Here is a 27,469-nt window from a genome sequence, read left to right on the forward strand (position 1 = left end):
CCGCAGCAGTTCTGCTTTGTCCACTAGGTTCCCTGTGAGCCAGAATGGACTCGATGACGCTGAGTTTGGTTTTTGGACGCCTCGTTGTTGTACTGTATCTCATCTTTACTATTGACTATCTTTCTCCCTTCTTTTCAACACAAAATTGCTGACGCCAGCAGTTTAGTTGAAATCGCAGTCCACTTTTCCTTTATATTTAAAAAAAAGCAAAACCCTAATATCATATTTCAGCAGCATCTTAGTATATTCCTTGATTGATCTAAAAGCTTGCCCTAAGGATGTGTTCGCTGTCAGTTAAATTATTTGTAATGTTCTGTGTACAGATTTACTGTCACTGCGTCTTGTTCTGGCTCCTTGTTTTATTTTGTTAAAGTACAAGATCTATTTATCATGGCATGGTACATATTTGTTGTTTTCGTAGACTGAACTGTTTCCTTTATTTTAGTCATGTGGGTTGCCTTCAAAAATCACTTCCTTTTGAATTTACATAAATTTGAAATCCTGCAATTAAGTATGAAATTTGTGCTCATCTTTAAAATGTACTCAATCAGTGGTGTTTATTAAGCCACTAAACCAAGTACAGTGCTAATATTGTAAATCAGGTCAATTTAAAATTAACTCCCCAGCTTTATCTTGCCTGTGATTTGAGTTGCTTTCTAAACATTCCAGTCTGAAACTAAATATCAGCTTTGTATTATGAATAACCAAATTTAGTTTTTATTTAGTATCCATATCTTCCATCCATTTTGTTACCTGCTTCCTTACCTTGGAATCCAGGACTTTCTCTTCAGGAATTACAGTTCTGAGAAGTTAACCCCCCAAGACCACAGAGCTCTCTATTGATAAAATTCACAGCCATCAAGTATGTTCTGTCTCATACTGACCCCCAAGGAGCAGCTGGTGGGTTGAAACCAGAGATTTTTCAGTTAGCAGCTGGGTCACTGCACCACCAAGTCTCCTTCTGTTGTCCCAAACAAGGGTTCCAACCCGCGTGTGTGCTGCTCCCACTGTTCAACGTTGCTTGGGGCTGTTAGGCAGGGCAAATCCAGCTGGGAATTAAATTCTGACCCAAGTATGTGAATGGCAGGTTTTGCCAATTCAGGGACTTTGGATGTTCCCTATTAACTCATGTCATTCTATTTGGGGTCATCTAAGTTAACCATTTCTATCCTTGACGTAGAAGCCATGGTGGCATAGTGGGTTATGAGTGGAGCTGCTAACCACCAGATCAGCAAGTTGAAATGAGCCACCAGCCACTTTGTAGGAGAATGATGAGGTATTCTGCTCCTTTAAAGGTTTAAACCCAAATTCCAAAGTCACTGCCATGAGTCACTTCCAACACACACACTAGGGGGGGTACCCCCCAAAAAAAGCCAGATAAAAGCTTTGCTAGGCGAGCATCGAGCAACTCACTCTGAGTTAGTGCACCCAGTGGCATTGCCTTAGAAGGCTCTCTCTGGTCACAGTGAATTTTTCGTAAAAGCAGTTTCACGCAAACCTCATTTTTTTGTGATGGCCAATTTAAGAGACCAGCATGTGGCTGTGAAATTTTGTTTCCTTCTCAGGAAAAATGCCTCAGAAACTATTGTGAAGTTGAACACAGCTCACAAGGATGGCGGTATTGAAAAAAACTCAAGTGTGCAAGTTGTTCTCTCTTTTCAAAAAAGGTGAAATATCCATTGATGACAAACCTCATTCTGGAAGTCTGTCAACTTCTTGAATAGATGAAAAATGTGGACAAAATCTGAATACCTACAACAGACCACTGAAGAGATGGGGAAGTTATCTGGAACTATCTTGGAGCTCGCTTCCATGAATTTTAATGAAAGATTTGGGAATGAGAAGGGTCACTGCAAAATTTATGCCTTGGCTTCTGACTGACCAGGAAAAAAAATCATTGAGTGGAAACATGCCATGCTCTGCAAGAACAGGTCTGAAGCAACCCAGACTTTTTTTCCAAGGTCACTGCTGGTGGCGAGACCAGCAATGGTGCTCTTCTTACCACCCCGAAAGGAAACATCAATCAAGCAGTGGAAGGCACCATCATCTCCTCACCCCAAAAAGGTTCATCCAATGAAATAAAAGATCGAGAAGATGCTTATTTGCCTTCTTGATGTGCAGGGGAGAGTGAATTTGGAGTTCATTCCACCAGGTCAGACTGTTAATCAAGCTTTCTATTTAGAGGTTCTGAAAAGATTGCATAACAATGTGCGACAAAGAGAGGCCTGATTTGTGACAGATGGGAAACTGGTTTTGCCACCACAGCAATGCACCTGCTCACATAACCATCTCAATGTTGCAGTTTTTGGCAAAAACAGCATGCCTCTCCTTACCCCATGCACCTTACTCACCTGATACCCCTCTATGCCACTTCTTTTTGTTTCTGTGAATACAGAGGAACATGAAAGGACAGCGATTTGACGACATAGATGAGGTGAAGTAAACAAGGGAGGTGCTGTCAGCAATCCATACAGATGAGTTTTAAAAGTTTCTAAGAATGGAGTCGCAGATTTGACAAATGTAGTAAGTGTAATGGAGAGTACTTAGACGGTGAAAAGGTTGTTTTGTAAAAAAAAAAATTTAAATACATAGCTTTGAAAAAAATCTGGTTTATTGGGGTGGCCCCTTTTGTGTGTATGTACACTAAATTTACAAAGCTTGTTATTTACTGTCATTTTAAGTCAATCCATCCAAGAATGAAACATCTGTAAATATGTCACGTAAACTTACTCATCATTCAAAGTAAAACTGCCAGTATTATTCATTATATGACAAACAGCTCGGGCACAAGCGCCTACCTTTCTCACCCCAAGGTAGCTGCCACCACTATCACTTGAATAATTTGTCTGGCTGGCCCTTCACCTTTTTTTATGCCTCTTCGAGCCTCGGCGGTGATCCCTCTGCCACCCTTGTGGCTCCCACTGTGCTGGAGTTCTCGTTCCTTCTCTCTGATCACGTCGGAGCTGACTCAGTCCTGTGGCTTCCTATGCTTATGAGGCAGCATGCCCTGCAGAAACCTTGGTTTTTAGTGGCAAGCAGACTGAGATTCAAGCCACAGCTCTCTCTTTCTTAGCAACTCAGAGACCCACAGCAACTGACACCATCTCTCTGACTCTCATTTTCCTTTCTCTTGAATGTGGCTATGAATTCTAAATACTAGCCACATTTTTATGAATTGAATGAAATTAAGATTTTGGGTTTTGGTGTGTGTGTGTGTGTGTGTGTGTGTGTGTAGTTTTCATTCTGTCTTTGTTTCCCAGCATCCTTTCTGTCTCTGGAATACTGAGGAAATGAAATAAGACAGTGTTCCAGTGTAAGAAATGATTAACACAGCACTCTATTTTATTTTTCTTATTAGTGGAGTTATTCTTTACTGAAACTTTTGCATGCTAAAGTGTTAATGAGTCTATAATTATGATGTGCAGGACATTGTCCTCCTGTAAATGAATTCCAGCCATCAGTAACCAGGCGGACACTTAGTTGGGGCAGCAGATGATCCCCAGCCCTGGGCTAGCATTTCAGAATTACTTGGGTTTGGCAGCATGTGGGAGAAGGGATGAAATGGCAGGGCACAGGAGGGCTGCCTGTGCCCACGGTCTTTGCCCCATCTCCTCAGCTTTCTCTTGGTGGGGCTACTGGGCCTTTTAATGGATGATCTCACCAACTGTTGAAAATGAGAAAGCCTAGGACCCTTCTCCTTGGACCTTGAGCCTAACTTGTCTTAGGTCAGGACTGCTGTGTGGCCAGGCCTCTCCTTTCAGACTGTGCCCTGTTTGAGTACAGGGCCCACTCAGCCTCACCTGGCCTCTCCGTCATCTGCCCCAAGATGTTCTTTGCAAAACTTTGAGCTTTGTCCAATGTATCCAGAATTTTTTTTAATTCATAGTTTAAAAAATATATCCTCCTGTCACTAGCACAGCCCTTACCTAGCTGCTATACAAGATACAAAAAACAACAAAAAAAGCAGACTATACATGAAACAATTCCTCTTGTTCCGCGTACAATAAACCCGAGGGCATATGTCAGAACCAAAGAGAGGGCAAGCTTGTAGGTGAGGTGGGGGCTGAGGTGGGGCAGGAGAGCAACTGGCCCGGTTCTTCGACGGGGACTATTGCTAGCAGGACAAGAGTGTGACTTCATAGATGAAGAGCAGAATTGCCCGGCACAGGACGTGCGCAAAGTGATGGAGCTGGTGGGCAGTGCAGCTCTCCTTTTGAACTCAGTACGAGTCAGGGTTCTGGAGGGAGTATCGCTATAAGAATTTCTAAGGCAGACTGGAGCCCCACCCTAAGAAGGAGTCCTGGGGCTCGGTGGTTAAGCACCCCGTCGCTCATTAAAAAATCCATGCTTCCAACCCACCAGCTGCTCGGTGGGCAAAAGGTGGCTGTCTGCTTCTGCAGATCACAGCCTTGGAAGCCAGGGAGGCAGAGCTCCTCTGCCCTATATGGCCACCATTAGGGGGAATACACTCAGTGGCAGTGGACTGGGGAATATTGTTTGGTTCATAGTGCCAGGAGCTCTGGAACCACATGGCTCACCCCTCACTTCCTTCGGATCCCCACTGTCTGAGAGGCCTCTCCTGACTCAGTGTCAGACACCCTGCTACCCCGCTCTCCCTTCCCTTGCTTAGTTTCTGTCAAAGTTCTGACCCCTGGCTTCTGCTATACTTGCTTGTTTATTGCCTGTTCCTCCAGAGCCTAGAGGATGTGCTCACTACCCCAGGACACTGCCTGGTACAAGGCTGGTAATCAAATATTTGTTAGTCAAAAGAAAAGAAATCTAGAGCAGAGAGAAGGCTGTGAGGGTAGGCAGGGGGTGGTTTTGGATGCTATAGGATCTTGGTTTCCTGGCAGGGAGATAAAAAGGAAGTTCATCCATCACTCGGTAGTCATTGAAGGGTTTGAACAGGTTAGTGGGAGTGGAAGCATCCCATTTCAGGAAGATTCGTTTGGCAATGATATGCAGGATGTATATTTTTCAATGTTGACTCGCGTGAGTTCTCCACCCCCACCACTCCCAACTCCAGCAATCTGGAACATAGCTCTATGTGCTTTGTTTCTTTTAAAATACCTTTGCATTTTGAAGTAGTTTGGCTTACAAGAAATTGCTAAAACCAAACAGCAAATTCTTTTCATGTACCCCTTCCTTAAACAGACAACCTCACCGCCATCAGGCCCGTTCTGACGGGTGGCAGCCCTGTGCGTCTCCATGACTGTCAATCTTTACAGGGGGAGAAAGCCCCACCTTTCTCCTGAGGAACAGCTGGCTGGTGCACGTCCTGACTTTGTGGTCAGCCCCTCAACTTGTAACCCACTATGCTGCCAGGCCTCCTGATTCTTTGCCCCCAGCTTCCCCAAATGGTCATGCCAGACATAACCAGAGTGCACCATCAAAATCAGGATAATGGCCTGGGGACAATACCATCAACTCAAGTACTTTTTCTTCTTCTTCAGATTTCATTAAATGTTACATGCACTTTGTATGTGTGTGCCTACTGTATAGTTTTATGGTATTTTATCATGTATGCAGACAGTTGCGGTTGAATCTATTCAGAGACTAGAACTGCACTCAAGAGGGTTTTCAAGGCTATTGACTGAGGAAGCCAATCGCCAGACCTTACTTCAGAAGCACATCTGGGTGGGTTTGAACTGCCAACCTTCCGGTAGTGCAGCACTTACCCTTTTTCTTTTTAATGCTTCTGTATCGGATTTTGATGTTTTTGACAAAGTGTTAGAAAATCCCTTTTCTAAAACTGATCCCCAGGTTCTGGGTCCCCCTTCCTTGGCATAAGAATAAGCTGAATAGCTTCTCCGTCTTTGTTTCTCGGCCTGTGGGTTTCTTATAGGTACGTAACTTGTCCTTTCTATACAAAACATGCTGTTAACTTTCATTGTACCAGTATTGACAAGTCTTATTATTTCCCAGGTCCTCATTTTACACTTCATTCTTCTAACCAGTATATTCCCATTATTATTTCTCCCCATTAACTGTTTGTCTACTTAATAACCCTTCATATCCTTTCGGATAGTAAAACATTCTACAGGACTACTAACCCCCCCAATCAAACCAAACCTATTGCCCTCAAGTTAATTTCAACTCACAGTGACCATTTGTAGCGTCTGGGAGGCTGTAAATCTGTATGGACACAAACAGCCTCAGCTTTCGCCCGAGGCGTGGCTGGTGGGTCTGAGCCTCTGACCTTGCACTTAGTTTCCTGACAATGCCACTAGGGCTCCTAGACCATTCGCAGAGTTCTGAAATAGCCTTTGCCAACTCATCACTACTAATTAGAAATACTTTGCCCATAATTTCAGTATTGGTAAGGGTGGTAGCCAGAAAAAAAAAATTAAATTGATTCAAGCCTTTTATTGATGCTTTAAAAAAATCTAACTTCTAATTTTTCGAGATCTTTGCCTAACCACATTATTTTTCTAAACATTCACATCATTAGTTTGTAACTATTGTGGGCTGTGCCTATTTTTATTCTAGTGGTTTGCAGAATACAGTGTCAGCTATGCTTTATGCGCTGCACACCTCTGTGTGCTGAGTACACACCTACGTGCTGCCAATGCTTATGGTGGTCCTTGATGGTCCTCAGTAGGGAGCCAGATGAGTGTGCTGTTCGAGGATGACAGATAAAGAAAAACAGACGTTCTCTGAATCTACGTGATGTATGTCTTACAGGTCCTGAGTTCTACCCGCACCGAGTGGAACCCACTGGATGCTCGCTTTGGCACCAAGCAGCCTTATCAGCTGTTCACAGTGGAGTGCTCCCTCAGTGGGAACAAAGAGCCCATGGTGGACAGCTGCGTTTATGAGTATGTTCAGAACAAGATCCAGTGTGTGTCGGTCACCAAGATCCCACTGAGATCGAAGGCCATCAGTTGCTGCAGGGATGTTACTGAAGACAAACTGATCTTGGGCTGTGAAGATGCTTCGGTTGTTCTTTACGAAACGCACCGGGGAGTGACGCTCTTGGTCCAGGCGGAACTTTTGCCCTCATTAATAAGCTGCCACCCAAGCGGTGCCATCCTGATAGTTGGCAGCAACCAAGGGGATCTGCAAATTTTTGATATGGCTCTGTCCCCGATTAGCATACAGCTCTTGGCTGAAGACCGCGCACCCAAGGCAACGCTGCCATTCCGTAAATACTTTGATGTTTCTAGCAGTCTGGTTCAAATGCAGTGGATAGCCCCTCAGGTGCTTTCTGGGAAGCCCGAGAGTGGGTGTACTTGCAATCTCCTCTTCCTTAGGTTTGATCGAGGACCGCTGGGTGTGCTTTTATTTAAATTTGGTAAGTCAAGGAAGTTGGTGAGTAAGTCAAGTGTTTATGGTTCTGACATTATAATTAAAGTAATAAAACTGTTCTGGGAATGTAGTCCTTCTATTTGCATACTTATTCCCACACGGATGCTTGTCCTTCAAATATGTCATACACGAGAGAGTTTGTGGAAAACTCCATTATCTTTACATTCTATTTTTCCATGAATGTTTTGAATCAGGCTCTAGGGATGGTTTTCTCAATGCAGAGGGAACCTTAGATATTAAAGACTCTGTGAACTGCAGTCATTTGTCCATTGCCATGATTAAAAATCCTGAGCTTTCAAACTTGCTACTTTCTAAAACAAAGAGCCTTGGGAAAAAAAAAACCAAAACACTTCTAAACACCTCCCCCAAACCCTCAAATCCAAAATTTTGAATTGTAGGAATATAATGCTTTTTCTGATAATAAGTGAATTCTCAGATTGAAATTATGCAAGGAAGGAAAAGCAAATAGTTAAAATTCACTGCAACTATTTGTAATTTTTGTTTGTGGCTCTTTCCCTTTTAGATAAAAATGTTCAAAAAATACCATGAAATCTGAAAAGTGTGCATTAATGTTGCCCATTTCAACCAGTATACTTTTAAAATGAAAATCATGATGTATTTGTCTCGTAAACTTATGTTTTGCATTATTGGCTGCACCTTGAGATATGTGATATTATTTTCATGCTTTTATAGAATCTAGCATTCTTGAGAGAACTCACGTGAGTTTAAAAAAGATTTCAACTCAGGCACATGGTAGCTACTTGAAAGCATAGAAAAGTGAATGAATTTTAAACTCCTTATTGGATTGACTCTGAGGTATAGCGTTTTACGTATTTTATGAAATTATAGTATTTGTTAAATAATGGTCAATTTACTGTTTGTTTGTTTTTCATCCTTTTTTAAAGGATCCCCTTTCCTCTAAAGTTGAATACATGGGGGGGGGGGGATCTAGTAAAAATGATTTGATTAACCTGAAAGATGCAATGGATTTAATGTGAGGGCGGTGTTCTTTCCACCTCATAGAAATGCAGCTGGATCTATTCATAATCTTAGTGTTGTCTAAGAAAAAATGTTTTCAATCTCATTTAGTGAGAGCTAATCCAGTTCTACTTTGCCCAGCTTCATGTTTGACAGTTGTACGTCTCCATACACAGCACCAATTAAAGTGGATGTTTGATGTTTCACACGTCTGTTAAGACACACACAGACACACGTGCTTGAGAATGCTCATGCGCGCACCCTCCCCACCATTTACCTGTCAAACAGAAGGCTGCCTGCCCACATATACCTAGCTTTTCTGCAGTCTTCCCTTGTGGACCGACTCACAACAGCTTTGCAAAAAGCACAGCTTTCTCTCCCTATCTCTAGCAGTTTGCTTTCTTACTAAAGTAAATAGGCTCTCCGTGTAGGGATTTAGAGGGCTTCCTGCTAATTGCCAGCTTATAAAATTTAATTGGACGGTCTCCGTGGGCACTGTTCCTAAATCAATTAGGCAATGAGTTGGCTGTCACCTCCTTTTTCCAAGAAGGTCTCTTGGAAGAGAATTAGCCAATAGAAGTCAAGCATTCAAATGAAAAGGTGATAATTTCTGCAACTGACATTTATCATTCAAGTTTTATTTTTAATATGACTCTCTTAAATTTTATAGGACTGAGAAAATTTAGAGTCTTATGAGCTCTTTCCTGAAGATCTCAATATGGAGGGCATTTCCAACAGTCATTTTAAAATTTGTGTTTCTCATTTTTAATTTATTATAAGATTAATGTGTATTACAAATGATATACTTTTCCTTAGATGAGTAGATGCTTTGGAATAGTTGATTCCACTAGTAGCTCTTTCTTTCTTTGAAGAAAACCCTGTTTAAAGAACCGATTTTCTTAAGATGTGCTAAAATACATCCAAGAAATTTAATATACTTCTTGAAATTAACACAGTACTGATTCTGGGCATCCGTGTGGAGTTTCCATGTATAATTCAAGTGGCTGCATATATAAACAGGTAGTTGCATGTGTTGTTTCCCCACCAGGGAGCATTTATTAGATTTTTTTCCAGATGTTTGTTATGTAAGCCTTTGGAAAATTTGACATGAAAGGTGTAGCCTACAGTTTAGGAAACGGAGAGACATAGATCATAGTTTAAAATAGAATGCTGTCATGTATAAACATGTCAGCAGCTCGTGTCAATATACTAAGAGTATTGGAGTTTGACTCTTAGATGAGGTCAGTCATTGTCACCTTGAAGAAAAACTGTTCCAGGACTAGAGCTTCCATTCTTAACCTGACTAATTGTTGCACGAGTCATGGTCACAGGAGTGTGAAAAGTCACCACCACTGTTGGTAGACAGATATTGCAAACAGCATGTCCTCCTGAGAAGGGAGCTGGAAGTCAAGAGGTACTGTGTTCTGGAAAACGATCATATTGTCACACACATAAGACTGAGAACAATTTTAAGAGGAGGCCCTAATTATCCAGACTGATTAGAACACTTCCATTCTCTCCTTTACCTTTTCTGACCATACCTGCTCTCTTTAACCTCACGCGATTCTCAACAGAGGATGCCACCTTTTTCATTGGGACGTTCTTAGATTCATCTGCTCCTCACCACCCCACCCATCACCCAGCCAGCCAATCACTGATCTGGCTCTTATTATTTCTCAAAATGGTTTCGACTACTCTATAGGTCCTGTGCATTTTTATATAAAGTCTGAAGCTAGCTTATCCATTCCTATAAAAAACACCTGGTGAAATTTCGATTGCCAGTGAATCCAATTAGATGTACGACCTATAGGTGACTTTGGAGAGGGATGAGATTGAATCTTTCAATTCATGACTACTATATCTCTCCCCATTTACGGAGATCTCATTTCATTTCTCTCAGAAATGTGCTGGAGATTTTAAATATAAAGATCTTGTACATACTTGGTTAAATTTGTTTCTAAGACTTTCCTGCATTAGGGTGCTATTACAATTAGTATTTTTAAATTGTAGAAGTAAAAATTTAAAATACTGACTACGTATCTTACAACCCTGTTACACCCACATCTTTGTATTAGGAATTTTTTTAGTTCTTCGGAATTTTCTACACAGATGATCAGGAAAGCTACAAATGTTCTTATCCAAGCTGTATTCTTTTCATTTCTTCATCTTCCTTTATGGAACTGGCCAGAGCCACTGTTGAATAGATGAGGTAAGAAGATCTTGTATTATGTTGTGCGAGTCCCCGTCCATTCCAAGATTGTGGAGATACATTTTCTTCAGTGGTTGTCGTGTTTATCAAATGCATTCTCTGCAGCGACTGAAATCACTCCGCAGTGCAGCCTGTGAGAGCAGGATGTTGTCAGGGACGGCCGTGTTTTCCGCCTTTGACAAGGTGTGGCCCTACCACTTTTCCCTTCTCCTTTTCATGGAGATGATGTAAGATTTCTTTCTCTGGCACGTTTCTGTCTTACACAGGTTCTGGCCTTTGCAGATTTTACTTATATGTATAAAGTATACGCACTCACAATATATATGTACTCAAAGCATAGATATGTATTTTTCCTATTTCTTTATGGTAAATGCTGAATTTTATTGATTGGTTTGGGTTTTATATGTTTAAACAACCCTGGGTTTCTGGAAGAAATCTTACTGCTTCATGACATCTTATCCTTTTTGCATGTTGCTAGATTTGCTAATACTTTGTTAAAGATACTTGCATCTCTTAAGAGAGTATATACTGGTCCTTAGTTCCGTTTCTCCTGTTTTTCTCTGTTTTGGGTATCAGTGGAAAGCCTAAAAAAATTTTTTTTAAGTTTTCCAGTGTACTTTCCACATATTCTCTGGAACAGTCTTATAGACTTGATACTATTTCTTTCTTAATGTTTGATAAAATTTACCAGTTATGTCATCTGGACATGCAGGTGTGTGTGTGTGTGTGTGTGTGTGTGTGAATGCACACATTGCGCACAGTATTCAATTATGGTCAGAAAACACAATCTATATGATTTCAAGACATCAGAATATATTGAGTCTTCTTGTTATTACCCAGTATGTTCTCTATCTTATATGTGCATATAAAAAGAATGTTAGGTGGAGTGTTTTATAAATGTCCATTAGGACTGATTGATTGATAGTGTTTAAGACATATATCCTAATTGATATCTATTAATATCTTTTCTCAATTAATGAGAGAAAAGGGCTGATACTTTCCATTATAATTATAGATTCTACTTTTTCTCCTTTCTTTCGATCTTTGCTTTATATATTTTAGAACTCTGTTATTAAGTACCTTTAGAATTGTTGATTTTCAGTCCACCTTGTTATAGAATTCTAAGTTAATTTACTCTTATTTCAGTACAGTAAAAATGCCCTCTTTGTTATCGAGTGCTGCTACAACATAAATGCCACAAGTGGATGGCTATAGCAACATACATTTATTTTCCCAGTCTCAGAGGCTAGGTCCAAATTCAGGGTGCTGCTGGAGGGGAAGGCTTCTCAGTTAACCAGCTTTGGAAGAAGGGCCTTGTCTCCCGGGCTTCTCTGCTGCTCCATTTTTTGGAGCTACCATGTGTCCTGGCATCAGTCCCTCCCAGGGTCTAGGAGGTTCTTCACACAAGAACCCCAGGTCTAATGGATGCACTCAGTTCCCAGTTCTTCTTTCTTGTTCGTAGTCAGGCCCCTCCTCCTTTGCCCACTTCTCTGCCCTGTGTTAGATAACGTGATGCAAACCACACCTTAGGGGAAATTCCCATGACTTTGGATCAGGCATGTGACATGAGTAACTCAACTCACTGCTGTAGATTCGATGCTGATTCAGATCGATTTTATAGGGCTGAATAGAACTGCCCCTGTGGGTTTCTGAGGCTGTAAATCTTGACTGGAGAAGAAAGCCTCATCTTCCTCCTGAGGAGTGGCTGGTGGTTTCAAACTGCTGACCTTGCAGCTAGCAGCCCAATGCATAACCCACTACACCACCGGGGGTCCTATTACCTGAGTTAGAAAATCAAACTCACTGCTGTGGAGTCAACGCCCACTCACAGTGACCCTATAAGAGAGGGTAGAATTGCCCCTCTGCGTTTCTGAGACTGTAACTGCTTATGGGGTAGAAAGTCCTGTCTTTCTCCCTCAGAGCAGGCCGGTTTTGAACTGCCTACTTCTCAACAAATGAGTTCATATTCCTGCTAAAGATGTAGAGACAGGCAACAGATTTTTGCTAGTTTCTGTTCCCCCTGAAGGTCCTACATGAGTTACTCTGTGCTGCCAAGGAACTTTGATTTACGAGGACTTCCAGTACAGCGTTTGGACTGTAGCACTTGTTGATTTTACTGACACAAAGAGAATAGTAAACTTGTACTGCTCAGTGTCATGAGGGCAATTCTCCAGATTCTCTGTCAAGTTGAGTCCTGTTAGATACTAATGTTAGTCTAAAGGGTTTCAGCCTATTTCTTATAAACTTATATACGTGTATCTAATATACATTATATATATACTTAAGAATGGAAACCTGTAACTGTGAGGATAATGATAGTAATAAAAAGAACACTTTATAGCGTACAGTGTAATTTCAGATACCTTTCCTCATTCTGGTTTACAGTTTACTTGTCTCAATTCCGGAAACACGTTTGATTGAAGAAAATAAGACTTGTAGTCCAACATTTCATAATATTTAAAATCTACTTAAAAGTCTTAGTACTTATTGCCATTAATTATGAAAATGGTTGGTTTAAAAAGAGGGCAGCCAACTTTAAAGAGAATAAAGTGAAACCAGACCAGGGCGTCCCGCCTCTTTGTTTTGTGCTCCTGGTCTTCTAAGATTCGTAGTAGATTTTCTTCCATGTTAAATAGAGCCGCGAATGTGTTTATATTGAACCGAGGTACTTTGCAGCAAGTGTTTGCTGTGAAGGGGTCAATAGCGATATAGTTACAAATCATTTCTTACTTCAGTAGAAGAGAACAAACTGGCATGTGTGACTATCAAGAGACTTCCTTCAGAGTATTCATTGAGGAAAAACAGCCTTAAAAGCATTCATATAATCAAATTATTATTCATGATATTTATCATGGTACTTTCCTCCTTATTCTAATAATCCATTTTAAAAGTTAATTACATGGGACTAAAAACTAGGTATGCTGGTGGCATCGTGGTTAAAAGTTGGGCTGCAGACTGCAAGGTCAGCAGTTTAAAACCACCAGCTGCACCTTGGAAGAAAGATGAGGCTTTCTGCTTCTGTAAATGATTTAAAAACTTGAAAGCCAACAGGGGCAGCTCTACTGTGTCCTCTAGGGCCATTCTGAGTCAGAGTCAACTCGATGGCAGTGAGTTTGGCTTTTGACTTTAGAAGTCTTGGTGCAACTTTGAACTAATGACCCTGTCAACAGGACGTGTGCTAACTCAAAACCTTGTCTTCAAATGTCTCGAAGATAGGCCTAGATGACTGACAGGAAACACAGGGTTAGCGTTTGTGACCCACCTAAAAAGGCCATCCTACGGTGTGTGTATGTTTTCCTCTTAGTTTAGGCAATTTTGTTATGTGTTGTGTAAATGAATTAATAAGTGCTGAAGAATAAGCATAAACTAGATGGAAGTGGTAGGTGGCATTTGAAATGGACATTTAGTCACAGAGTCATGTCACCTGTGCCCCCAAATAGCCCACATTTTTGCACTGTTGCAAGACGTGAATGGTTTTTACTTTATGGAAAAGTTAACTCTGTTGTTGTTATTTTACTTTTTATTAGAAAGGTTGACCTGATTTTACATTTTTGGGTGGCAGGTATTTGGGCCCAAGGACAGCTGAGCCTGGTGGACATTATCTTCCAGTATATTCGCTGTGATGAGACCTGTGAGGCCGTCAACATCCTGAGCAGCATGAACTGGGACACCGTGGGCCCGCAGTGCTTTGTGGCCCTCAGTGCCATTGTAAACCATCTCCTTAGACAAAAGCTCACTCCAGAAAGAGAAGGTCAGACTTAAATAGATTTTGTGAATGGCTTGTGTGTGTGTGTGTGTGTGTGTGTGTGTGTATGTATACGAAGTACATTTTTATCATAACAGTTTTTTGTGTTTAGTTATGTTTTGGAATTATGTTATCAAAGATTAAATGACAAAAATATTAAAATGCTGTATTAGAACAGAAAGGAATACTTGTATTTGTCAACACACAGAGCAACTTTTCTGTATATGGTCATGTTGGAGCTCACAATACACTCCTTGTACATTTGAGGCTAAGCTTGTGTGTGGAAGATGCTCAGATTTCAAACTCTGATCAGGAATTTCATGTTCTCACTGAAGTCTGGTCGACAAAAGACTGCACACAAAGGTCCTTATTGCTCCTTCACTTTATACATCAGCATTTTCCTCTTAGACTGTAAGCCTTCCCCCCAGACAATGGTCCTTTCCATTCACTTAAAATACATTTGTTGGCCAGATTTGCAGTCCAGGCCGCTCCTTCTTTTGTTTCAGCGCTCCCAACTTGAGACTTGCCCTCACTCCAGGAGCAGCACGATGGAGATTCAATGTCAGCTGAATGTGCTTTCTGGAGGTCGTCCAGCTCATCTGTGAACGTGCCAGTGTTTCACCAACGGAGAATCACTGGACACTGTGATTGGTGCATAGTAGTTCTTCATTGAGTATCAGTTGAAAATAAAAATGAAGAGACGGCTCCAAGATTTGAGGGGAGTCTGTAGCACCTTAATATTTCTTCCTGCACAGCTATCCCAATGAATTAGTCCTTGGTATTGGTATGGCCTCAGAATTGGGTACATACCCTGCTCCAACAAAAGAAAGAATATCTGGTATGGGCTACACGATCTAAACTTTCAGTGGAAAATAAAAGATTGGTTCTCTCTCAGGCCACTGAGGAATTGCTAGCACCTTAGTGAATCTATGTTGTAAGATTATTGTGTTGTAAGAAAGATCATTAGGGAATTCACAAATGGATGTTATCAGATTTCTGCCTCAATAAAAGATATTTTAAGGAGAACCTACAGGGGAGATAGAGAAATAAAAAGCTTGCGTGATGCTAGGCTATTAAAAATTTTAAAAACGTTTGCATGATGCTGGGCTATCAGAATATGTACATTTTAAGTAGGTATGTCCCCATCACCCCCCCACCCCCCACAACCCACCCAACCACCCCATGTGACTGCACAACACATTTCTAAAACATTCCATATTCTTCTCTGTTGAGAGTTATTCTGTCTGACTCTCACAAATTTGACATGGTAATTTGTTTTCCTTTTATTAGTGGAACCCAGTGAGCTCTTTTATTTGTGGCAGTGTTGTGCTTATCTTTGAGATCTTCACTTCTGCCTTAAACATCAAGCTGAGCTATCTAATGAATCTATATAACTGTGCCGGGAGTTATGCGTATTCCATGTCGGCTTCAACATTTCAGATGTGAGGAGCATGCTGTCAGGAAATCTAGCAATGGCAAAAGAATCAGGCTGGTTTTCACAATAGCATTGCTGTATTCAATTTTAATCCAAATTGACTGCTGCTTTGAAAGAAAATACCCCTAAAGTTCATCTTACTTTACTGTCTAGATTTTAGATTAAAAAAAAGAGAAATTACCAACAGCTTAGCCAAGTCCATAGCAATTACTCTGATGAAGTGTTTAGTACTTTCAAACCCAAATATGCCTAAAACTAAGCGCTCGACTGTAAGGAATTGTTTATTCAGCCCATTGCAGGTAGCTTAAAACAAAAAAGAAAGAGAAGGAAGGAAGGGAGGGAGGGAGGGAAGGAGGGAGGAAGGAAGGAAGGAAGGGAGGGAGGGAGGGAGGAAGGAAGGAAGGAAGGGGCCAGTGACGTCTTACTGGGAACTGCTGTGTTCTCAGGCATACTCATACCGCTCCCTTATGGTAATGACTTAACTTCCAGGCATTTCTGGGAAGAAGCACAGCCCCACAGGTATCTCTTTGTATAACTGTCAAGTGGCAATGTGAGCCTTTCCGCCTCTCTCCTCTAAGAATGGTACCTGAGATGCCAGGTACTTAATGTGGCCACAATCTCCTGCCGGCTCTGGTTTATCAAAACCTGCTCTCCAACCTTTCTTGCCTGTAGAAAGGTGTCAGGTGGCTGACAATACTGTTTAGCATGCCATCCTTTCCATGGGCATTAGTTCGCTCTCACAAGGAGACAAAACCAGAATCCTGTTGATTAAAACGGGACCGAGGGAAAATCAAGGGGATGCTGCTATTGATTTTATAATATAATAGAGAGCTACTCTAATCGGGCTACTTTTGCCTTTCTTCCTTTTAAAACATTTCTGCTCTCCTAATTGGGATTCACATGAAGGAAAGGTTGGGTTTTTTCTTCCAGCTAAAGAGTGCAAATGTTGAGCACAATGTGAGTTGATTTTACGGGAAATACTAGTTCAAACTGTGTTTCTCGGATGAGTCACCGTTTTAATTACCCGTTTGTGGTGAGAGGTTGGTTCATTATGGATTTCTTCAATTTTGACAGCTTTTTGTTGCTCAGAGTCATTGTCAGCTTTGCCTCAAGTGAAAGTTTACACACAGGTTTGTTTTTGTACCAGCTGTCATATTTTAATTTCATCTTTCCTGCAACAAGCTCACATTTCATCCAAGTTGGAAAAACCTGACTGACTGCAAACATGAGTATTCTGTTGTAATTGAAGGAGTCCTGCTTGTCTCAGTGCTGTTTTGTTTGAATTCCACAGCACAGCTAGAGGCAAGCCTTGGAACCTTCTATGCTCCAACAAGACCACTCCTGGATACAACGATCCTGGAATATAGAGACCCAATCAGCAAATGTGCAAGGAGATTCTTCCACCACTTGCTCAGGTGAATGTTACCTTCAGATTGATTAGTGTTGAGCGAATTATCTGTTGTAGAAGCCATCTTCTTTAAATAGATTGTTCCAGAATATGGTTATTCATTCTCCAATAGCCTGGCCCCTAAAGGGAAGAACAATATCTTGAAAGTCTTTATCTAATTAGTTCTCTCTCTTTCTCTATAACTTTTTAAAGAAGAATATAATTGAATATTGTTCAGAGCTTTTCCATCATCACTTGAGTATAATTGTCCCTTTAATATGAAAGCAAAAAGACTAGCTATGTAAAGTCAATTTTCAAATATAAACTTGATCCACTCCTAGCACTAGAGAAATAATGTAATTTTAAATGAAGCTTAAAAACATGATTGTCATTGGCTTGCTTTACTTTCAGAATTGCTGGGGGAAGATCGATCCATTGTCCTGTAATATAACGTGGCAAATTGCTTACCTTCACTGTGTCCCATTTTCTCCTCCTTAAATGAGTATGACTTAAACTCTTTAACTCTAAACTTTAACTTAAACTTCCTTAAACTCTAGTGATAACATAGAAGAATGAGATACTAATATCATGAATTTACTCTGAGAAAAATATTGTATAAGTTGAAGGGCAAATATCTATAGCATACTCCGTTTCTATAAAGTTTGAAGACAAGATGGATGGATGGCAGCTAGTTAGTTTAGGAATACAAATGTAGTAATACTATAAATAACAGGAAAAATGATTCGTGCACAATCTAGGATACCCGGGGGTGAGTGTTGAAAAATACAGGAACAGGCACGTGGGAGCCTCAAAGGTATTAGTAATGCCCCATTTTTTAATATGAGCAGACTCTCTTGAGAGTCCATTAAATTGCTCTTCTTTTAAATGCATGTGTACATTTTGTATAGTTTTGTCTGTTACAAATTTTACAACAAAACTAATAGAAATTTCAACCTCAGACAGCTAAAGAGAAGTACTACATCAATGAATTTATTTTATTTTATTTTATTAATAACATAATCTGACAAAGTATTTTACTTTTTCAAAGATGTTCATGTAAATTTGTCCTTTTTATTTAGAACAGCCCTGTTAAGGAGCTATTATCATTTGACAAATGTGTAAACTGAGGCAGTTAAGAGGCTTGCTTGGCTTCTGTTCTTTTTTGATGATTTTTTTTTAGTTTTTGTTTCATAAAATAAATAGATATTTAGGAATAGACTAGTTTCTGTTCTTAACTGACTCGGGTAGGGGTGTTGGGGGCTTTGGATTGGTACAGGTTTGTGGAGCCCTTGTTTTATGGGTATTTATATTCTATAATTAGCTTTTTAAAAAAATCACTATAATTGCCTATATTTGTCAAGCGGCACTTTGAACTCTACATAACAGTGAAGCCTCTGGAAGCCTATTTTTAGAAGCTCAGAAGTGTCTATTTATCGCGAGTGTCTGGAAGTAATTGAATCTTAACGTTGTGTCTGAATGTTTTTAGCATATTCTAAGAGTCTCATCCCCCTAAATAAGGCAGATTTCTGTATATGAAAAACGATGCCCGAAGTGTTGTGTTTTCGTGTCATATTTTGTTAGAATTTAAAGCTTTGGTCTTTGCTCCAATTTGCCACTATTTTGTCTTCTCTGTTTCTAGATAAAATTAATAAATCCATCTACTGCCAAAAGAGTCTGAAAAGATAACACTAATGAAATAGATGCATAGGGGCCTTGTGGCTGGTGAGCCCCCGCTGTCCCTGTGGCCACGCTCACTTTATGGAGCGATCTGTTTCTGTACAACTATCCCTGGTGACCCTCCTGCTGCCCCTGGACGCTCCTCTTCAACTGCCACACACTCTGCTAACGTGCAAGCTTTTGTTCGTTGAGCTTTCTCTGAAGCGGTTTTCGAGTTATTATCACCTTGGGGGCAACCGCTTTGACTACCGCTTTTTGCTTGAGGTTAGAACCAAAAGTAATAGGACACTTTTCGTCAAAGTGTACTAGCTTTTTCTTGCTTTCTTTTTTGCGTGTTTTGCTACTGGGTCAGTTATAATGAGTTTTTAATTTCTTCTTTTTTAACAATAGACTATACTTAGCATGGACCCTTGGTGGCACAATGATTAGGAGCCTGACTGTTAACCGAAAGGTCAGCAATTTGAACCTACTCCCGAGCTGCCCCACCCGAGCAAGACGCAGCAGCCGCCTCTGTAAAGACCTCTGCTCGGGAGCCCCATGCAGCACTTGTGCTCTGACCAATAGCATTGCTATAAATCAGGATCAATGAAATGGCAGTGGATTTGTTTGTGGGCTTTTTTTCGGGGTGTGTAGTACACATATCCATATCAATGACACTCTGGTGGTGTAGTGGTTACAAGTCGGACCGTGACCCACATGGTTGGCAGTTTGAAAACATCGGCAGCTCCGTGGGAGAAAGGCTGGACTTGCTACTTCCATGCACAGTTACAGTCTTGGAAACCCACTGGAGGTCTCTATGAGTCAGCAATGACTTGATGGCAGTGAACTTTTTGATACATATCACTATGAGAAAGGAAAATTCAATAAGACCGTTTAAGTTAGACCAATTCTTCTTCTTTATTTTTTTAACCTGCTTCCAGGAAAGCCTCCCGCTCAGAAAGAACAGGCCAAATATCTTTGTGTATTTGTGTGGTGCTAGGATTACGTTACCCCCTGCATTTTTGCTAGCAAGTTCTTTACTACTCTGGAAAAGTCCTTAAATAGTAGAATAAATTCTAAAGGGTAAGACCAGTATAGAAAATTTTAAATGAAAATATATCCCAATTTTATTTTTACTGGTTTTTACCATTTAGAAATTTAGAGGATTCTTTTTTAAATTTACTTGGTGTGTGTGTGTGTGTGTGTGTGTGTGTGTGTGTGTGTGTCGTGTGAAGCAAAGGACTGATGAAGATCTTCAGTCATGAAAATTTTAACATGTTCACATGGACTTTAGGTTAAATTCAGGGACAAAAATGGGGCTTCTGGAAAATGACTTCTTTGTTACTGCTAGTATGTATACCCTTAATAATCTAAGTAGCTCCAATGGTGCAGTAGGGTAAGCCTCCGGCTAGAAACCACAAAGTTAGTTGTTCAAATCCACCAGCCACTCTATGGGGAAAAGGTGAGGCAGCTTTGCTAAATTAAGTTTCCAAACCCCCTAAGCAAACCCATTGCCACTGAGTAGATGTGAACATACAGCGACCTTGTTGGGCAGAGTAGAGCTGCTGCTGACGGCTTCCAAGGCTGTGAACCTTTATGGGCGCAGACAGCCTGCTGTTCCTCCTATGAAGATTAGAGGGTTTCAGCTTAGGGCCTTGAGGCGAGCCAGCCAATACGTGTAACTCATGACACCACCAGTCTGAATCTATGAAATTGAATCGTTCTCCAAAACTTCTGAGTAGGGAAGCATTAATAAGAAGTAATAGTGTTGCGGGTATGCATTGGACTATGATCCTCATGGTCAGCAGTTCAAAACTACCAGCTCTCCTCCGGAGAAAGTCTGGGCTTTCAGCTCCCGTAAATGGTCACAGTCTTGGAAAGCCACAGGATGGCACTATATGAGTCCACATGGACTCGATGGCTGTGAGTTTTAGTTGTTTGTTTGGTTTTTGAGTGCTTTATTATAGACATATAGAAACTATAATCACCCCTATAACTATGAGTCAATTAAAGTGACCCTATGTAGGTTGTCTGAGCAGACTCGTTATAGGAGCAGAAAGCCACATTGTCCTCCCAGAGAATGTCTGGTGGGTTTGCCTTGTGGTAAGCAGCCTAGTATGCGCCCTCCATTGCCACCACTGTGGTTGGTTCCAGCTCATAGGGACCGCTGAACAACGGACCAAAACCCTGCCTGGTCCGGCAGCAGCGCGTAGTTATTCTGCTGTGTGAGCCCATTGTTGAAGCCACTACTGGCTGTCTTTCTTGTCGAGAGTCTTCCTCTTTTTTTCTGTCACTCCACTTGACCAAGCATGATGTCCTTTTGCAGGGACTGGTCTCTCCTGACAGGTCCACAGGACATAAAATGAAGTCTTGCCAACCTCGCTTCTTAGGAATATTCTGGCTTTACTTCTAAGAAAGATCTGCGACCATAAGAACTCCTAATATTGATTAAATAAAATTTGAAACTTTAAAAATGGATATGCCATATATAGAAGCTTCCTTTACTATCATAAATGTAAAATATTAATGATTAATCTATTTTAATCTTGTTTTTCCCTTTTGGTTATAGAACTGTTGTTTTCTGACTTAAATGTTGTTATGTGATTGTGGCACAGTCATGCTTTCTAAATGCTTATAAAATCGTAAGAAAATTTGAACAGGCAGCTTTATTGCCTAGAAAGAAAATATTCTATTTATGCTGAAGAATTTATGGGGAATTGTACGGATGCCTGCCTTTGCAATTAAACAAAGAAGATTGGTGAATTGATGAATGGTGGAAGAGCGGATAGATGGATCAGTATGTGATAAAACAGTCATAAAATGATCATTGTAGAATACAGGTGGTGTACAAATGTTCTTTCATCTTAGTTGTAGGTTTTAAAATTTCTATACTAAGATGTTGGATAAGATGTATATATATTACTTTGGAGCCAATATTTATACTTAAATTTTAGAAGAAAAGGTGGTGTTTTGGAAGTGGTTCTTGGCTGTGCAGTATATTTATATATGTTTTATAACTAAACTGTTTCATAAAAAACACTTTTATAACTAAAAGACTTGTTAAACACTTTGATTTCAAAACAGCTTATTTAGTGATTCTTTCTAGTAATTGACCATCTATAGTCAATAAGACAAATGAAAGTATTTCAAAGAATGGATATTTTTTAAATTAAGGAAATTTGCAAGGGAGAAAAATGCCCTTAAGAGCACCTAAAATGCTGGATAATATATTAAAAATATTTGTGTAAAGCATGGTTGAACTGGCAGGAAGCTAAGAGAAACAATCAAGTTGAAATGACTAAGGTGCTTGATTCCACAAGAATAAGCAAACTCAAAGTTTGCCTTGAGGTCATCTGCTGACGCCTGGCAGAGAGGTGCTTTGTTTATAAAAGCTGTATACTTAGAGGTGGGAAACAAAGCCCAGGGCTCAGGCAGAGAGGGAGGAAGGATCAGAGCTCACCACAAGAATCTGGGACCCTTGAAGGGCACCAGGCTCGCTGAGTAAACTGCAAGGAAGGAAGGTCTGAGATGGGAGAAGAAATTGTGGACAGAGAATAGTCACCCCCAAAAGTTACAAACTTATTGCAATCTAGATAAGAATTGATTGTACAAAGTATTAAAAATAACATCTAATTCGAAGGACTTAAAAATTAAGAGAAAATCAAATCATGAACCACAGCAAGAAAAACATTAGAAGGGGAATGAAGAGAGTTAGGGTTTTATACCCCACCCACTCTTGCCAAGTTTATTTCCACTCCCAGTAACGCTGCAGGAAAGAATAGAACTACCCCCCAGGGCTCTAAGGCTCAGAGTCTCTCAGGCAGCAGACTGACATATCTCTACTCCGTGGAGTGGCTGGTGGGTTTACACCACTCACTCACAGCTTAGCAGGTGAGCACTTAACAACTGCCCTGCCGGGTCTCCTTAAATCATTCAAATATTTTTATATTATCCAAGAAAGTGATAAACATACAACTTTGTTCTAGATTTTAGGAAGTCAAATATACATGGTAGGTTTTCTAGGGTATATTACTAAAGGAATTAGAAATATAGAGTAATTATATCCAGGAATTGTAAACTATATGTTCGTCATAAACATTCTTTAATTGACCATATTTTACTCTTGGTTCCCAAAGTTTCTGGCCTACCGCCCCCTTTTCAGAAACAAAACCAAACCAAAAAACCTACTCAGTACCCCCTTGTTAATGAAAAACGCTTGCACTAGAACCCATAATTGAGGGTTAAATGCAGGCGTCTGCTGCTGCAGCTCCCCAGGAGGTTCCAGCACCCCAGGGGGCAGTACCACCCACTTTGGGAAACATTGCTCTCTATAGACTATAACCTCTAAAACTTTCAAATAATGAGTTTGATTTCTTCAACTATGAATTACAACTTTGGGTTCCACATTATCAGGCACTGTTAGAGCCAGGATATAGAAAGGGGCAAAGCAGTACACCGCCAACCCCCGCTCCGCCAACCCCCCAAAGTGCAGAATTATAGAACAGGCATCACAGTAAAGAAAGCAATGCACAAATTAGTAAGTAAAATATACAGTATATCAGGTAGAAAGTGTGCCACGAAAGAGGACAAAGCAGGGTCAGGTCCTAGAGAGGATTCGGTGGCGGGGTGAGTAAAGTGCAGTTTAAAGCAAGGTGGGCAGGAGAGGCCTCCCTAGGAAGGTGAAATGAGATACACCCAGCCAGGAGGCTAGTTTGACTGGAATGGAGGGAACAAAAGCCAGAATAATACAAGGGTCAGGGAGGTATCGGGTGGCTAGATCATGTAGGGATTTTGCTGCCATTCGTAAGGGATTTGGATTTTCTTTCTTGCATACTAGGGAAAGTCAGCCGAGGATTTTGAGAAAAGGAATGACGGACCACTTGGGATGGTGTGTTGAGAACAGGCTGGAGGAGGTCAGAGGCAAGGAAACCGGTTGGGAGGCCATTGCAATAATCGGATAAAAAATTATAGCTGTTTTAGAGAAATTTGGCAGCAAAAGGGATAAGTACAGATTGATTGGATTTTGGACCTACTTAGGAAGTTTTGCTGACAAGATTTACTGATAGATTAGATGAAGGTTGTGTTATAAAGAGATGTACGTCAAAGATGTATTCAAGAGTTTGCACCTGAACAATTAGGAAATAGTTTTAAATGCTGCTTATATTAGAAAATAGAATAAAAATGAACAGGCCAGGAAATTTATAAAAGTCGTTAAATTAAAGCCAGAGAAAGTAGAAGGAAAGCAATAATAAATATCAGTTCAGAAATTAATATAACAAAACAAAACTACAAAGAGGACTAATTGATATGAAGAATAAAATAGAAAAATAATTCCATATTATAGAGGTGGATCTAATAGATTCACCGGATTTTTAAAAATGTAAATAAAAGAAATGTTATTAACAATTACATGGTAACAAACTTGGAAAACTTAGGTTAACTAGAAAATGACTCAGGAAAACAAAAATAGCCACGGCCGACTAAAGAAGAAATGGAAGACCTGAGTAGCCCTTGACTAGTCTTTAAAGAGTTTAAGTCACTAATATTTTTTCCACAAAGTGAACTTTGCCCTAGTTGTTTTCAACAAGTGAAGTTCTATAAAATTTCAAGAAATAGGTAATTCCATCTTCCTATGTTTCTGTTTAACTAAGCCTGTTTATTTTGTTAGACCAGTATAATGCTGCTACTAAAACCATATAAGAACGGTACAAGAATGGAAATTACAGGCTACACTAATACATGAACATGGATACAAAAGTTCCAGCTTAAATATGAATACACAATTCAGTTTATATAAAACTATGAAAGGTACAGAAAACCTATATATCACAACTAAGTTAGTTTTTATGCAGGAATTTAAAGTTGCTTCAACATTAAAATTATATTAAATAAATACAAAATTAAGAGTCTAAAGAATTACTTTTACAGACTGAGAAAAGGAATTCTTAAATTTGATTAAAGATATCTTTTAAAAATAAAATATATACCCTAAACCACAACAGACCCAATGGGGAAAATATTAAGATGTGTTTTAGGAAAGCAAGATAAACTGAGGATGAAAATTATCACAATTTCTATCCAACATTGTACTAGAGGACCTAGGCAAAACAATTAGCATAACAAATGGACTGAAATACAACTATTATTATTTACAGATATGATGGCATAAAAATGTAAACATTTATGAAAATGAATAAGAAATGTGACAAGGTTGCTAAATATTAAGATCTAGATGTTAAATTGAGGGGGCCTGCTGGCACAGTGGTTACACATTGGGCTGTGATCCATAAAGTCAGCAGTTCGAAACCACCAGCCGCTCAATGGAAGAAAGATGGGACTTCCAACCCTGGTAAAGAGTTACAGTCTCAGAAACCACGGGAGCAGTTTCACCCTGTGCTATACAGTCACTCCCTGAGTCACCGTCAACTTGATGGCAGTGAATTTGCTTGCTTGTTGTTTTAATATGTTAAATTCATTTTATGTCCAATTTACCAAGATTTAGGAAATGTGATTTTATTTCATTTTTTGCTTTTTTGTGTGAAAATACACATACTTGAGTAATTAACTTTTCCATACATCATTTTTGTTTAAGGGGTGAAGTGAGGATATGTTTTTCACTTGTTTTCCCATGTGAATAACAAGCTGTCCCAGACTAAACCTCATTCATTTGCAAAGACAGCTCCTTCGCATATAGATTTCACTATCTATATGAGCAGGGCCTGGTTAGAGCTCATTATTCTCATCTGCTAGTCTACTTATCTATTACTGCATGGGTACCATACTGTGATCATAACTGAGGCTCTAAAATATAAAGCTATACTTACTAAGCACATTCTTTTGCTTGGTTTTTCTTCTCAGCAGTCTCAACTATTTTTAAACCTTTGCTCTTTCATAGAATTTTTAGAATAACCTTGTCATATATCATAAAAATCTCGTTGGAATTGTAAATGGCACTGCATTGGGTCTCTGAATTAGTCTTTACTGGCCTTTTGACTACCTTAATCTTTTTATTTTCTTAGTCACAATTATATCTTTTTATTTAAATTTAAATAAATATTTTATTAGATTTTTCCTATGTACTTGTATATTATAGAAAACACTATTTAAAATTATATTTTCTCAATACAAGTTTTCCAGTTTTGCTTTTTCTCCCTTCAAAGCTCAAGTTCTTTTGTTTTATTTTATAATCATTTTATTGGGGGCTCTTACAGCTCTTATAACAATCCAAACATCAATTATATCAAGTACATTTATACATAGTTGCCATCATGAATTTCAAAATATTATCAGCTCTTTTTTTCCCTCCCTCCCCCACTCTCCCACCCTCATGGGCCCCTGATAAATTATAAATTACTATTATTTTCATATTTTACACTACCTGCTGCCCTCCTTTTGTTCGTGTTACTGTTCATCCCCCCGGGGAGGGGGAGGGGGAGGGGTAGCTGTATGTCATTGTAGTCGGTTCCCCATTTCTCCCCCTTCTCCTCCGTGCCTTCCCCCAACAATACAGTATCGCCACTCCCACTGCTGTTTAGGGGTTTATTTGTCCTGGATTCCATGTGTCGTGAGCTCATATCTGTACCAGTGTACATGCTCCACTCTAGCCGGATTTGTACAGTAGAACTGGGGTTCTACCTTGATAGTGGGGGGAAGGAAGCATTAAAGAACTAGAGGAATATTGTGTGTTCCATCAGTGCTGTCCTGCACCCTGGCTGTCTCATTCTTTCCTTGTGACGCTTCTGTGAGGGAATGTCCAACTATCCACAGATGGGTTTGGGGTCTCCACTCCTACCTCCATCATTTGTATCGATATATTTGTTTGTTTGGGGTCTTCTGATGCCTGATCCTTATAGCATCGATACCTCAGGATCACACAGGCTGGTGTGGTTCTTCCATATGGGCTTTGTTGCTTCCCTCCTAGATGGCAGCTTGTTTAGCTTCAAGCCATTAAGATCCCAGATGCTGTATCTTTTAATAGCAAGGCACCATCAACTTTCTTCACCACATTTGCTTATGCACCCATTTTGTCTTAAGCGATCATGTCAGGAAGGTGAGTGTCACAGATGTCAGGTTATTAGAATAAAGTGTTCTTGCATTGAGGGAGTACTTGAGTAGAGACCCAATGCCCATCTGCTATCTTACTGCTTAACATTTAAATATATGTACATAGACTTATATTCCTATCATTTTATGTTCATATATTTACATATACAAAGCCTAAATTTATGCCTCTATAAATGTCTTTTGCCTCCTAGTTCCTTTCTCTATTTCTTTTTACTTTCCACCTGTCCCACTATCATGTCTGACCTACATTCAACTCTCAGTACTTTCTCTCTGCTATGTTGCACTTGATCCAACCCCAGCAGGCACCCCAAGCCCTCCTTGCCATCAAGTTTAGATCTCTTATTGTTCCTTGTCCCTGGGTTTGTTGGCTACCTCCTCCCTTTCTCCCACTCCTCCTCTCCCACCTCCCCACAGAGCTGACAGCCCTGCTGTTTTAGCCTCATGCTTGGTTATCCTACCTATCTTAGATGGATAGTCGTGAGAAAAAGAAATAAAAAAGAGACAGGGAAAACAACACACACACACAAAACCCAACCCTATAAATAGTTCCAGGTCTGTCTGCTGATCCTTCTGAATGTTTTCCAATCTGGTATAGTGAAGTGCCACGCCCTGCCCACTGATTCCAAGGTCTATTTTGGGGATTCCTTGCATATTTCATTGTTTTGCTCCCCTTGTTGTTCTGCTGTG

General features: G+C 40.1%; 1 protein-coding gene and 1 pseudogene across 7 annotated transcripts in view; both read left to right on the top strand.

Annotated features, from left to right (window-relative positions):
* The window catches only part of LOC101642381 (WD repeat containing planar cell polarity effector), a 340,297-nt gene that overhangs the window by 161,575 nt on the left and 151,253 nt on the right, over positions 1-27,469 (top strand). For all 7 annotated transcript variants that reach the window (XM_045294106.1, XM_045294103.1, XM_045294105.1 and 4 more), the window contains 3 exons: positions 6,685-7,294; positions 14,058-14,246; positions 16,967-17,090. In XM_045294106.1, coding sequence (XP_045150041.1) covers positions 6,685-7,294; positions 14,058-14,246; positions 16,967-17,090 — 923 coding nt within the window. The remainder of the gene's footprint in view (positions 1-6,684; positions 7,295-14,057; positions 14,247-16,966; positions 17,091-27,469) is intronic.
* LOC105979315 overlaps positions 20,032-27,469 on the top strand; it is a 12,622-nt pseudogene continuing 5,184 nt past the window's right edge.

The sequence above is a fragment of the Echinops telfairi genome, unplaced genomic scaffold (genome assembly GCF_000313985.2).
Source record: "Echinops telfairi isolate 266 unplaced genomic scaffold, ASM31398v2 ScPeMD7_2573;HRSCAF=3158, whole genome shotgun sequence".
NCBI lineage: Eukaryota > Metazoa > Chordata > Mammalia > Afrosoricida > Tenrecidae > Echinops > Echinops telfairi.